The sequence below is a fragment of the Pseudorca crassidens genome, chromosome 5 (assembly GCF_039906515.1).
Source record: "Pseudorca crassidens isolate mPseCra1 chromosome 5, mPseCra1.hap1, whole genome shotgun sequence".
Taxonomy (NCBI): Eukaryota; Metazoa; Chordata; class Mammalia; order Artiodactyla; family Delphinidae; genus Pseudorca; species Pseudorca crassidens.
The window spans coordinates 14,213,357-14,226,409 of record NC_090300.1 but is presented as its reverse complement, the minus strand read 5'-3'; the positions used below and the strand labels follow the sequence as shown (position 1 = coordinate 14,226,409).

Sequence of the window (13,053 nt, the reverse complement as noted above, 5' to 3'; positions counted from 1 at the left end):
AGGGGTGGGATAGGGAGGGTGGGAGGGAGGGAGATGCAAGAGGGAAGAGATATGGGAACATATGTATATGTATAACTGATTCACTTTGTTATAAAGCAGAAACTAACACACCATTGTAGAGCAATTATACTCCAATAAAGATGTAAAAAAAAAGAATACACAAAGAAGACCTAATACACATAGTATTTGAAAATGATCAAAAATGATAATATATGGGACCTATATTCAGCTCATGTGCCTTATTATAGCTATTTTACTTGTTTATGGTCTGTGTTCTTTTTAATTAGTGTCTATCCTATGTCAGTTGTTAACAATTCTGCATGTCACCTGGCAATGAGAGAGACCTTTTGTTTTCAAAACTGACAACTTGAACATTTGTTTAATGGAAAAAATACAGTGAACGATCAACATTATATATTTTTTACAAATCAAACAATAAGTGTATTTGATTTGCAGTGTTGTGTTAGTTTCGGGTGTGCGGCAAAGTGATTCAGTTATTTCAGATTCTTTTCCATTACAGACTATTACAAGATATTGAATATAGTTCCCTGTGCCATAAATATATATATATATATATATATATATATGTATGTATATATATATAGGAAGGAGAGAAGTGGATGGGGGCTCAAATGAAGCAAGACTGGCCATGAACTGACAGTTGTTGAAGCTGGGTGATAGGTAGGGGGGTTTCATTATATTATTCTGTCTGCTTATTTTTATGTTTGAAATTCTCATAATAAAATAAATACTAAAACATAAAAAAGAATGTATATCTATGTATAACTGAATCACTTTGCTGTACAGCAGAAATAAATATAATAAATTAACTATACTTCAATAAAATAATTTTTTTTCAAAAAAGAAGTGCCTACAAACATATAAATGTTCTTCACAAGGAAAATGGGCTTTTTGTTCCCTTTTTGTTAAGATCCAGGTTGCCTGACAGAGCAATTTCGGGGACTTAAACTATAGAAGTCGAGGATGAAAATTTCAAGTTGTTATAAATCCCCCCAGAGCACAGATTGTGCTCACCTCATTCTCTCTTACAAGGGTCACTACCTTAGAAGACACAGACACCTAGTACATTTTGCTTTTGATTTTAGGGAACAGAGGGAAATAGTACACAAATGGCCTTAGAACCATCATTTGCATACAACTGTTCAGTGCAGAAACTGACAAGGCCCAGCTAGCCTGCTGAATGGAGCCATTTGGGGGGCTCCAGCTGGTTTCCAGTGGCAGCCCTATGTCCTGAAACCAGCTTAGGGGTAACCAGGCCTGTGGTCCCATAGCCTTGCTATGAGGACCCTTGATACTGTGAAGCCCAGAGGATTGTGGGAATTCTCTGAGGACCCTTCCATAAGCTCCAGGCCCCTGAGCTGAAAGATGGTGTATTTCTGAGCCATGAGCCTCAAGATGGAACGTCCCATCCCCACCACACCCTCTCACTCACCTGCCCCACACTTCAGTACTGAGAAGTCATTAGTATCTACTTCAGTCTAATTTTCTTAGGAAATAAAATGGAAGCAAGGAATAACAGAAGATAATAGTACCTTTTAGCTATAAAATAGAGGAAGTCTAAACCCTCGGCTGAACGCATAATAATGTTTTCAACAAATATTAACGGCAAAAATCAACCATCATCAGGACATAGTGAGACAAAATTATAACACTTAACACACACAGAAATGAAGCAAAAGTGCTCTCAGGCCCTCAGGTGTTGTATGAATAGGAGTCACTAATTTGGTTTTTAAAGTCTTTGTAGCCATTTTAAGTTCCATCCTATGGTCGCCGAATAGGAAGCAAATGAAATGATGTACTCCACTAAATCACATTACAGCATTTACCTCTTTGTAAAATGGTTCCATCTTTCAACCATTTAAAAAATTATAGAAAACAGCTAGATAGATCATAGAGATAATCATTACATCAAGATCTCAAGAATGCTGCAATCACTAACAATGTACTTATATGGATCTGGAAGTTATTTCTCACCTGCCGCTGCATTCATAGCTAAAAATGCAAAATTGAATGAGTACTAGTCGTTTCCAGGCTCCAACACTGGTCATGCCCACTGCATCTTTCTTAGCTTGAGAAACGGACACAATCTAAGTTACCTCTGATTGACAAAGAAGAGTAAAGACAAAAAAGACTTTGCCAGGAAGACAATGTGAGTTCCTAAATCTAATACGGAATAGGCGTGCAAATACAAAAATCTAACAAATAAAATTGTGTGCAACCAAATGACCTATATTGTGTGCACATGGCCCTCCTAACAGTACATGTCCCTATAACACACCTGCAATGTCACATAATAAACCTTTCTAGAGTCCATTTTAATTTAAAGATTGTGGGAGGAGAGGGCTGTTATTTACTTTATTTAAAAACAAATACAGACATGTCATGGTACCGTAGTATTTGCGCAGGTTTTAAGATCAAGAGGAAATTTCAAAGAACTGTAGTGTTTGTGCTGCTGCGTTTTGGATATGTGCTTGCTGTTCTCTGCCATTCCAAATGACTTCTGAGAAAGACTGAAAATCACTACTATGTTAATTCTCTCTCTCAGAGGAGGCAAAAAAATAAATAAAGTATAAAACGTGGGGAAAGACACAGGCAATCGAGGACAGCTATCAAACAGGGGAGGGAAATGAGGTCTCACACGAACCACGCACGGCTTTCCTGTTCTCTCCACTGGGATAAAGACCGACACTTGGAGAGACAGAAGAATAGGTAGGCAAGCCATTTAGGGGTGTGGATGGGAAAAAAACTCTCTTTCCCCAAGAGAATGTGGCTTTACACCGGCATATTAGATTAGAAAGTGCAAACACAATAATTAACAGTGAATCCTGAAACTTCAACACGCCAGAAAAGAGTGTCACTCAGGAGTGAGACCTGGAAAATAGGGATACATTAAGGTAACCTTCAGTGAGGCTGGACAGCTCTGCAGGGGGCGGGCGGCAGCCCTGGAGAGCTAATCAAGTTCTCCCAACACCTCGGGAAGCTTGAGAAACCTGAAGAAGGATGCTCCCACGCCAGCAGCTAGGGGCAGCCGTGGGCAAAGAGCGGGGCCCTTCCCAAATCCGAACCCCAAACAACAAGCTCCTCGCTAAACAAACACCTTTATTCCCCACCTGATTTAAGAAAAGCACTTTGAGTCCCCCTTCCTCAGTTTCTGCTCTCTGGGAATAAACCAGCTGCTGTGGTTTTTCCACCACAGTAACACGTGTCAATCACCGCTAGGCCCAGCGTTACTTTTCCTCCCAACGTGTGATTCCAACAATCAGATGCCCCAGGCTGAAGCCCAGCCTCGCGTGTGAGCGTTTTCTAGGGCACATCCCAGAAGGTGCCCCCAGCCCCTGTGTATTTCATTTAATTATGAAACCTCTTTCTAGAAGCCCCATAATTCTCCCAAGAGTCAAAGTAATTGGTAGAAATTAGACATGAAGAGACACAAGGCCTCTTAAAGAGGACACTTTCGACTATAATTTTTAAAAGAATTTTCTGTTCAGTTCCAATATAATTTTGTACTTTCCCAATTCTGCCCTTTTCAAATGCCAGAGAAAAGGTTCATGTTATCTCGTGGGCTATAAAAAAAAAAGCCAATCGTTGGGCTGCATCCCGCAGGCCTACAAGGCCTGCACTTGCCCGGCTTTAAGATCTTAAGACCGAAGAAAGAGCCCTGAGTCACCAACAGAGACATGAGTGGTTTCATGGATGGGGGAGCTTACACGTCTGAAGCAAGGTCTTGGAGGGACACCCTACCTTGCATGGCCAAAGGCAGACATAACCTGAAGGCAGGCTTCATGCCCAGCGAGAGGGGAGGTTACCAGTTATAGGGGGATTACATCAGGCTGCCTCATCAGTTACCAGGGAAACCAGCAGAGGGGCACCCCCTTATTGTCCCTTGATAAGAACCACCACTAGCTGGGGTCTGGGGCAAGTACTTAAGAAGGTCACTCCTGTGAGTAAGGTATAGGTGAAGCAGGTACTGGTGAAGCAGGTACTGGTCAAGCAGGGGATGTACAGAGAGCAAGAGAACAGCCATCTTTATTGGCCTGACCATACAGCAAGGTAATGCATTTGTACTCCACTTAAGGTCCACAAAGATTTCCCTTCCTTTGAAGGCCATCCTTTGGATGGTTTTTAAAAAGGAAAAAAAAAAAAAAAGAGTGAAAAATAATGTATGTTACTCTTGTGGCAAATCACTGCTATTTGGCAATGAAAGGATCTTGTGTGTGTGTGTGTGTGTGTGTGTGTGTGTGTGTGTGTGTGTGTTCCATTACTTGGGGTCCATGCTGCTGTGTGGCTACATTAACAAGATGCACTTTGGGTACTGGTTAGATATGTAAACCAAAGACAAATCCATCTTTCAATGGATTTATGGTCGTTTGGTGGAAGATGGTAGCAAAATTCCACGGCATGGTTTTATTTCACTCAATTCAGGAAAATTCTATTGATCCACTACTCAGCACCTGGCACTCTAAGTAAGTAATGGGAATCCAAGGACGAAAGAAGATTTAGCAAGGGGGAGGGGAGGTGGGCAGACATACGGAAAACAGTGACAAGAGAGTCAGAAGTCTGATGATTGCCGTGTATGAAAGGAGAACAGGGTCGGTGACGAACTCCCCCGAAGCAAGCACCACACAGAAATCTTAAAGGTTACAAGATGGCAGCCAGTAGGGTGGGTCAGGGATACACAATGTTATTTTGAAAAAGCGAGGCAACGGTTAAAAAAAGAGAAGTTTTCACATAAAAATCCAAATTTCTGGCTTTTCTTAAAAAAAGTACAAGATCTGGCAACACTTGGCAACAACGGAGCAGAGATAGGTAGGCATGGGCTCTCCAGGACCCGAGAGTCCTCACTCAAGGGGCCTGGCCCCTGTAGGCAACTGCGTTGTAAGCCCCTGTCTTAGGACAAAGGTAGAGTCGTCAAGGTTTCCGAATCCTACCCTAAGAAGGGAAACACGGGGGAAAGCTGAACACTCTGAGATTTGCTTTCCTAGAAATAAAACAGCAAAAAGCCAACAGAATTGTCTGTCTCTGCATCACTTGACACTGATCAGCCAGTTGACTCAGTTAAGCCTCTGTGCTGCTCGTAAGCACTTGTGAGAACAGCTTGCTGGTGCAGTCAGAGAGGAAAACCTTCTCAGGCTCCAAGCATATGGTCCGTTTGGAAGACAGCAACTCAGCACAGCTCTCAGCAGGCCACTGCATCCCTCCTCAGGATCACTGGAAGCATCTGGTACAGAAAAAGGACCACAGCAGCTGGGGCTCGGTCAGCAGCACAGAAGCGTGCTGGTCCTCATGGGCTCACCCCGGCCTCACATGGCTTTCCACAGCCTCCCCCAGCTCGGCCTTCTCTCCTGGCTCCCGGCGCCCCGGGGGACACCTCCCAGGGGCACGTGCCACCAGCAACGGCCGAAACACGATGCGACCAAACTGATGCCATTCATCTCCTCCTGCGGTGGATGCTTTCCATTTTCCACCCAGGTCCCTCCCATCCCCCCTCCCGGTTCTGTGTGTCCCCCCAGCTTCTGCGTGATTTGCAGTCATCTTTGGCTATTGGAGCCGCTTCACCTGGATGTGCCCCAGACCTGGAAGTGTGTGGGGAAGCTCACGGCCAACAGCTCCTGGATGCAGGGGTGTGAGAACCAGATCCCCAGCCTCAGGGTGGACTCACTGCTCCCCAGAGGACCAGCCACCCTTGCTGGCTACCTCCCCTTCCCTGCCCCACGACCCTGATCCTGATTCCTCCTGGGAGCACTTCCTTAATAATCACTTGCATGTGAAGCCTCGTCTGGGGTCTGCGCCTGGGAAAACCCCACCCAGACACATCCCCTCCCCTCCCCACCCCTGTCCCCTCCAGTTACCCCTCCCAGGCCCTGGGAGTCCAAAGCTCACTTAGACTTCGATTCTCCCTCTTCCTCCATGCTGTCTCTTTCTAGCTACACATTAAATCCAATATTTCCTCCTATGGGACACATACCCTCACCTTCTCACTACAACCGACTTTAGCTACCCATCACCTCCCACCATGACAGGTGCCATGTTTTCTCAGCTTCCGTTTTCTTCCCCTCTTAGGCTTTTGGAAACTCAGCACTTCCAGTGGTTCTTCCTCTAAAACAAAACAAAAATATTGCAGTGGTTCCCCACTGACTTCAGGATAAAGTTCAAACTCCTTAGCCCAGCCATCAGAGGCCTCGTGACCCAGGCCCTCACCCTTCTCATGCCTTTTCTCCCCGTTTCCCTCTGGGCCTCACGCTCCAGTCACCCCACATCATCCGTGGTCTGCTTTTCCAGGTTCCAGGCTCCCCTGGGCTGGTCCCCCTGCCTGGGAGGCCCTTCCCACCCCTGGTGCCCCTGTTCAAATCTACCCATCAGTCCAGACCCAGAGCACATGAGAGTCACAGAGCCTCCTTTTCTGAAGCCCCCATTAACACATTCCAGGTGAGAGACAAAAACCAAGACCCATAGATGAAGCTGGGCATTCACGTAATTTGCATACAGACTTTACATCTTCCTAGCAGATAAGTTTCCTGAGAGCTGGGAGCTCTTTAAGTGATCTTTGCTCATTTACCTTAGAAAAATCTAACTGAAAGGGCGGAAACGTTTACCACTTAAAACGGTGCTAGTTATTCTAGTCTCAGGCAGATGTGTTCCAGAATGGATGTGAGACAGCGGCGGGCGGGGCGGGGGGAGGGGGGAGATCCTCTTCTCTCTATCTTAGTTCCCACAGACGCCTCTCTGGATGCAAGCATCTCACCACCATAGGTGTGATTCCAATGAACACTCACACTAAACCCAAACCGACTTATTCCCCACGGGGCTCATTGTTGGAAACACCAATCTGATCTAGTCCTGAAGGAAAGCCTGCATCATAGGGTAGAGAGATGCTACAGGATTACATTTCACGGGCAATTAAAGAGATTTTCAAGGGCAGCTTTGATTATACGCGTTTTTCACCCTCCACCAGGGTTTCAGAATCCCACCCCCTGCATTAGCTGCAGGTCCTCTGTGTGCCCCACTCCCTGACCCTAAGCCAAAAGGCACCTGATGAATGTCGACAGAGGGCACAAATGTCCTGGTTCCCTGTTCCATATAAGGCATTATTCCAGAGGACCTGGACCCAAATGGCTTCAACCCATTAGTGATGAAAAAACACATCAATGACACCCTGAACTAGCTCTGTGTGTGAACAACGACAGTTTGTAACAGCTGAAAAATAGAGCAGCACAATGCATTTCTGTACTTACGGCTACAACCATAAAGCGACCTAGAATTAAATCCACACTCATGAAACATCAGAGTGACATTTTAATAACTGACTTCTCTTAGCCATCAAGTTTTAAGATCTTTGGCAACTCGTTCTAAGGAAAACTGCCCGAAGAAAATGAAGCACAACTTAAATGTACTTAGAAATCAGGGTGAATGCAACTACATTGTCTGTTGCAAATCACTCTGTGTTCCTAAGAAAGACCTGAGAGAAGGAAGTACAATCGCCCTTTTACTTACCAAATATCTCATATTCGGCTATTCATTCTTGAGTCAGTTTTCAAAGCCACTGACTGACTCAACTGAACACACTTAGGATCAAGAAAAACTGACTCAGATGTGTGGTTTGGCCTGCCATCTTAAAACGGAATGGCAGTTATCAAAATTTTCAGAAGAAAGGATCGGGCAATTTTTCATGGATTGAAGTGAAATTTATCCAACTGGCAGAGGCCTCAGAGGAACATTACTGCACTGTGCTTTGGGAATAACTGATGATACAGTTAGACTGTCCATGATGCTCTCAAATTACTCAAAATTCACTAGAAAACATTTCATTGTGAGACTTGAATAAACTCTTCTCACTTCAGACATATTACTCCTACGCCTAGCCGAAAGAAATGTTTCCTCCTGAAACATTTCCCTAGTTTTTCTTTCCAGCAGGAGGTGACTTCTCCTTCTTCCAAACTCCCATGGCGTGAGGGATGTCTTATTTTCTCAGGTAAACTGCAGGTACCTGGAAGGCAGGTTCCACGGGCAGTTGAATCTTGCACCTGCACCCTCTCCCTTCCCACCAAGTAGAGTCCCTAGCACGATACCTTACGAAGAGCACAAGCTTAATGTCTGCAAATGACTCAATGAGTCAGTGAGTGAATGCAAGCTTGTATGGTTCTGGGGTTTTTTTTTTCTGCTCTTACTGCAGACCCCAAAGGCTAATTATTTGCTACAAACTTTACATTCACCTTTCAAACACATTAAGGTTGATATCCAAGTTTCAAGTAGTCATTCCATGATGATTATTGCTAATGAACTTGATTTAAACTGATAGTAATCTAAACAGTTTATGTACAGGTCTTTCAATATTGTCTACTTGGACAGTATTAACCAAGGCATTTACCTCCTCTTTGATAGCTAATCATTTCATTTATCAGCATCTATAGCTGTCAGAACTTTGGCAGACTTGGTAAAAAATACCATCAACTGCTCATATTAAAAATTAATCACACAAGATTTCCTTTGTTTCATTTTTTACTACTTAAACCCTACTGGACTTCCCTGGTGGTGCAGTGGTTAAGAATTCACCTGCCAATGCAGGGGACATGGGTTCAAGCCCTGGTCCAGGAAGATCCCACATGCCGTGGAGCAACTAAGCCTGTGCGCCACAACTAATGAGCCTGCGCTCTAGAGCCCACGATCCACAACTCCTGAAGGCCGGGTGCGTAGAGCCGGTGCTCCGCAACAAAGAGAAGCCACTGCAATGGGAAGCTCGTGCACCACAACGAAGAGTAGTCCCCGCTCGCTGCAACTAGAGAAAGCCTGCGTGCAGCAACGAAGACCCAACGCAGCCAAAAATAAATTAAAAGACCAGGTAGTGAGCTTCTAAAGGCTGCCTTATGAACATTAGATTAAAATCAATACTTAAAAAAAAAACACACAACTCCCTACTGATACAGAAAATGTTCTGCTGGGTTTTGTTTGTTTATTTTTCATAGCATGGGGTCTTTTCCTCATGATGCAAAAACATACAGTTATTGCATTTGCTAGGGGAGAAAATGCCTGAACTTTAAAATTGTATAATGCAATACTAAACAGAAGTGGGGGAAATTCTGTTGGTCATTTTTGTCACGAGAATGGCAAATTACCATTCTCATTACCATACTTGGCAAATTACCAAGCTTTTGCAACTTCCTTTAAAAGGGTGGGGGCCAGTTTCAAAGGTCTGGCACCAAGTTATCCAAGCAATTCTTCCTCTGTATCTGCTTATTAAGGAGATGGAATGTTCATTAAAGTCATCCAGGCAGGTGGTCCAGGCACTCTGGATAGAGGGAACTCAAACTCAAGGACAATGTCATCTTCCCTTTCTTGAAAACCCTCCATGCTTCCTTCTTTTTTTTTTTTTTTTTTTTTTGCGGTACGCGGGCCTCTCACTGTTGTGGCCTCTCCCGTTGCGGAGCACAGGCTCCGGACGCGCAGGCTCAGCGGCCATGGCTCACGGGCCCAGCCGCTCTGCGGCATGTGGGATCTTCCTGGACCGGGGCACGAACCCGTGTCCCCTGCATCGACAGGCGGACTCTCAACCACTGTGCTACCAGGGAAGCCCCTCTACTCTCTTTTTAAAATATAGCACATGTTGTCATTTCTCCCACGATAACTGGCCAAAAGATAGGTCTGATTTCCTTTGCCAGGCTTTCAATTTTTATTTTTACAAGAGCAGCAGAAACATAATGTGCTTTCTATCCCACCTTCATTGTTTTTATTTATTCATTCATTCATTCATTTTTATTGTATAGTTGATTTACAATGTTGTATTAGTTTCAGGTGTACAGCAAAGTGATTCAGATTTATATACATACATATATATATATATTCTCTTACAGATTCTTTTCCCTTATAGGTTATTACAAAATATTTAGTTCCCTGTGCTATACGGTAAGTAGGTCCTTGTTGGTTATCCATTTTATACTGATATATAGTAGTATGTATATGTTAATCCCAAGGTCCTAGTTTATCCCTCTGTGCCCCTTCATCATTTTTTTAAAAAGCATTTAAAATTAATATTGCTCTTTTCGAAAAACCAATCTCTACCTCTTTTCCTAATTAGACCCAATAAAAATATAAGAGTAAGCATTCTTGGGAAAGCCATATTGAAAAACACCATCCAAGCCTTGAAAATCAAAATCAAGACCAAATCAATGACAGGACTTGATTCAAGTGAATTTTGTTTTTCCTCCCAAGTGACTGACAGAAAGTATGATGGGTTCAAAATATTCAAGTATTTCTGGAGTTTGGGGGAAGATATGAAGTTTGTATACAGCCTCTAACCAAAATTAGTGTGTCTCCCAGCCATGCTTTGCAGATTAATAGTAGTATACTTTCACTAGCTGCTCTCTTCTGGGAGTACAGCTCCTCAAGGAGACAGTTTTCTAGCTGAGTGTAATGCAGTAAATTGAAGGAGGAAAGGATATAACGTGGATTCTCTACTTATGCCGTCTGGTGTGGACAGTTGCAAGACGCTATGAAACTCTTTAGTTGTCTAATGTTTGGCCTTACCTGTCAGAGGGCAGAGGCCCTGGGAACAGATGTAAACTCCACACACACACATCCACAAACCCTATTCCTCTCCCCTCCCTTCTTCATTCAACACACATGAGGCACCTCATGATGCTAAGGTAACCGCCCACCCTCAGAGGCCTTACCTGTCGGCTTTCTTGATCAGGATGGCCCTGAAGATGTTCTCGAGGGGCGTCTTCTCCCGCTCATGGGTTGGCTGCACGAAGGGGTGCAGGGCCACCAGCGAGAAGCCCTGCTGGTACAGCTCCAGCAGCTGGGCGGGCAGGTCACGGAGGGAGGTCAGCCTCACGGCCGAGGCCCGTGGGAGCTCGGCTGGGAGTGGAGAGAGGGGAGGCTCATCAGAGACCCACCCAGACCGGCCACCCCACGCATCCACATCCCTCTCCCCTCAGCTCAGCAGAAAATCTCCAGGTCGCCTCTCGGTCACATGAGTCTATTCCCATCTGAACTACTGTCTTCAAGGGGACCGACAAAACTGCTGGTTAATTTCCAACTCCTCCGTAAGTACTGGTGACTGGATGGCTTAAAATTAGAGCCAGGGCTTTCCTGGTGGCACAGTGGTTGAAAGTCCACCTGCCGATGCAGAGGACTCGGGTTCGTGCCCCAGTCCGGGAGGATCCCACATGCCACGGAGCGGCTGGGCCCGTGAGCCATGGCCGCTGAGCCTGCACGTCCGGAGCCTGTGCTCCGCAATGGGAGAGGCCACAACAGTGAGAGGCCCGCGTACCGCAGGAAAAAAAAAAAATTAGAGCAAGTTTCTCAGAGATCACACTGGAAAAGTCACTTCCACCCCCTTAGAAAATAAAAAGAAAGAAATGAAGAAGGAGGATCACAAGACGATGACAACTGCACACAAACGTAAAACTGCTGGGTGGCAAAAAGCAGCAGCAAAACAAAGTCCAAAGACAGACTGGAACAACATTTCTGTGCCACTTAAGACAAAAGGGTAATTTCCTTAACAGGCAAAAAACAGAAGCAAGAACAAAAACAAGAAAAATGGGCAGAATATAGGAACAGGCAATTTCCTGAAAAGCATAAAAGGGTAATCAATACTTGAAAGGACACTCAAATTAACTCAACATTAGAACTATGCAAAACAAAACAAGTGTTTTCTCCCTATTGAAGTATTTTAAAATTGGGGTTTAAAAAAACCTTTTTGAGAAGGGCAGACAAGATATCAGAAGTCAACAGGTTCAAGTGACAAGTCTTCCAGCCCAATCCCCCGCCCCTCAGGCTCTTTCCCTAGAGGCAACCAGTATTATCCATTTTCTTTTGTATATATGTTAATAATCGCTGAATCTGTGCACAAATAAGTTTATATATCTATCTCACTTTTTTTACACAAATGGTAGGATAATGTTACAACCCAGCTTTTTATCCATTTTTATCAATGAACAGTATCCTTTTCTTGGAGATCATTCCATGGCAGTACACAGAGCTCTTCCTCATTCTTTTTACAGCTGCACAAGTGTTCCACTGTGTGAGGTACCACAGATTATCCAAACTTTTGCTTTCATAAGTAATACTGCAATGGAAAACATCACTCCTACATGATTTCACATGCATTCATGTACGGTATACCTAAAAAAGTTAATTCCTAGGTGTGGAATTGCTGGGCTCAAGATAAATGCATTGTAATTTTTTTAGAGACTGCCAAATCTCCTCCACAGTGCAGTAAGGGCTTTCCTTTATCAGTGAGGTACAAAGGTTATTTCTTTTCCCACGCCCTGGCTAATCTCACAACAAAAAATATGATCCCTGTGAGGTGGTAATTTATACTTCTCATTATGTAATTTGTACTTTTTCTTATTAAACATCTCATGTTTAAATGCTATTTATGTTGCCTTTTCTGTTAACTGTTCAAAATCTTTGCCTAGTTTCCTACTGGGTTATTGGTCTTTTGTCTATTGATTTGTAGGAGCTCTTTATATATTAGGAAATTCATTTCTTATTTGTAATAACAGTTGCAAATATCTTTCCCAAATTATTGTCTTTTGACTTTGCATGACACGGGTTTTGCCATGAAGAATTTTTTTTAATAAAGTTGAATTTATCAATCTTGCCTTCAATGGCTTCTGAGTTTTATGTCATAGCAGAGAGACCCGGAATATAAAACAATTCTCTTGTGATTTCCTGTAGTAATATTTCAGTTTTTGCATGTAAATCTTTGCTCCATTTGGAATTTATGCAATATGAATTCAACTTTTCCCACCCACCCCCAGTTTATCCATTTTTCCGCATTGATTTGAGATGTCACCTTTATCATATATTATATTCTTAAGTATATTTAAGTCTATGACTATGATCTATTAAACTATTCTAACAATTTTAGTTTCATATTATGTTTTAAAATCTGGTCAGGTTATTTCCTGAATCTTCCTATCTTCCTGTTTATTTTCTGAATCTTTCTGTTTCTTCTCAATTATTTGTTTTTCCAAATGGTCTTTAAAATCAGGTCATCAAATTGTCCCTCAAAAAAAAAAATCTTGTTGA

General features: G+C 43.4%; 1 protein-coding gene across 3 annotated transcripts in view; it reads right to left on the bottom strand.

The window, feature by feature from the left end:
• The window catches only part of RFTN1 (raftlin, lipid raft linker 1), a 204,511-nt gene that overhangs the window by 115,375 nt on the left and 76,083 nt on the right, over positions 1–13,053 (bottom strand). For all 3 annotated transcript variants that reach the window (XM_067737398.1, XM_067737397.1, XM_067737396.1), the window contains one exon: positions 10,686–10,872. In XM_067737398.1, the coding sequence (XP_067593499.1) occupies positions 10,686–10,872 (187 nt within the window). The remainder of the gene's footprint in view (positions 1–10,685; positions 10,873–13,053) is intronic.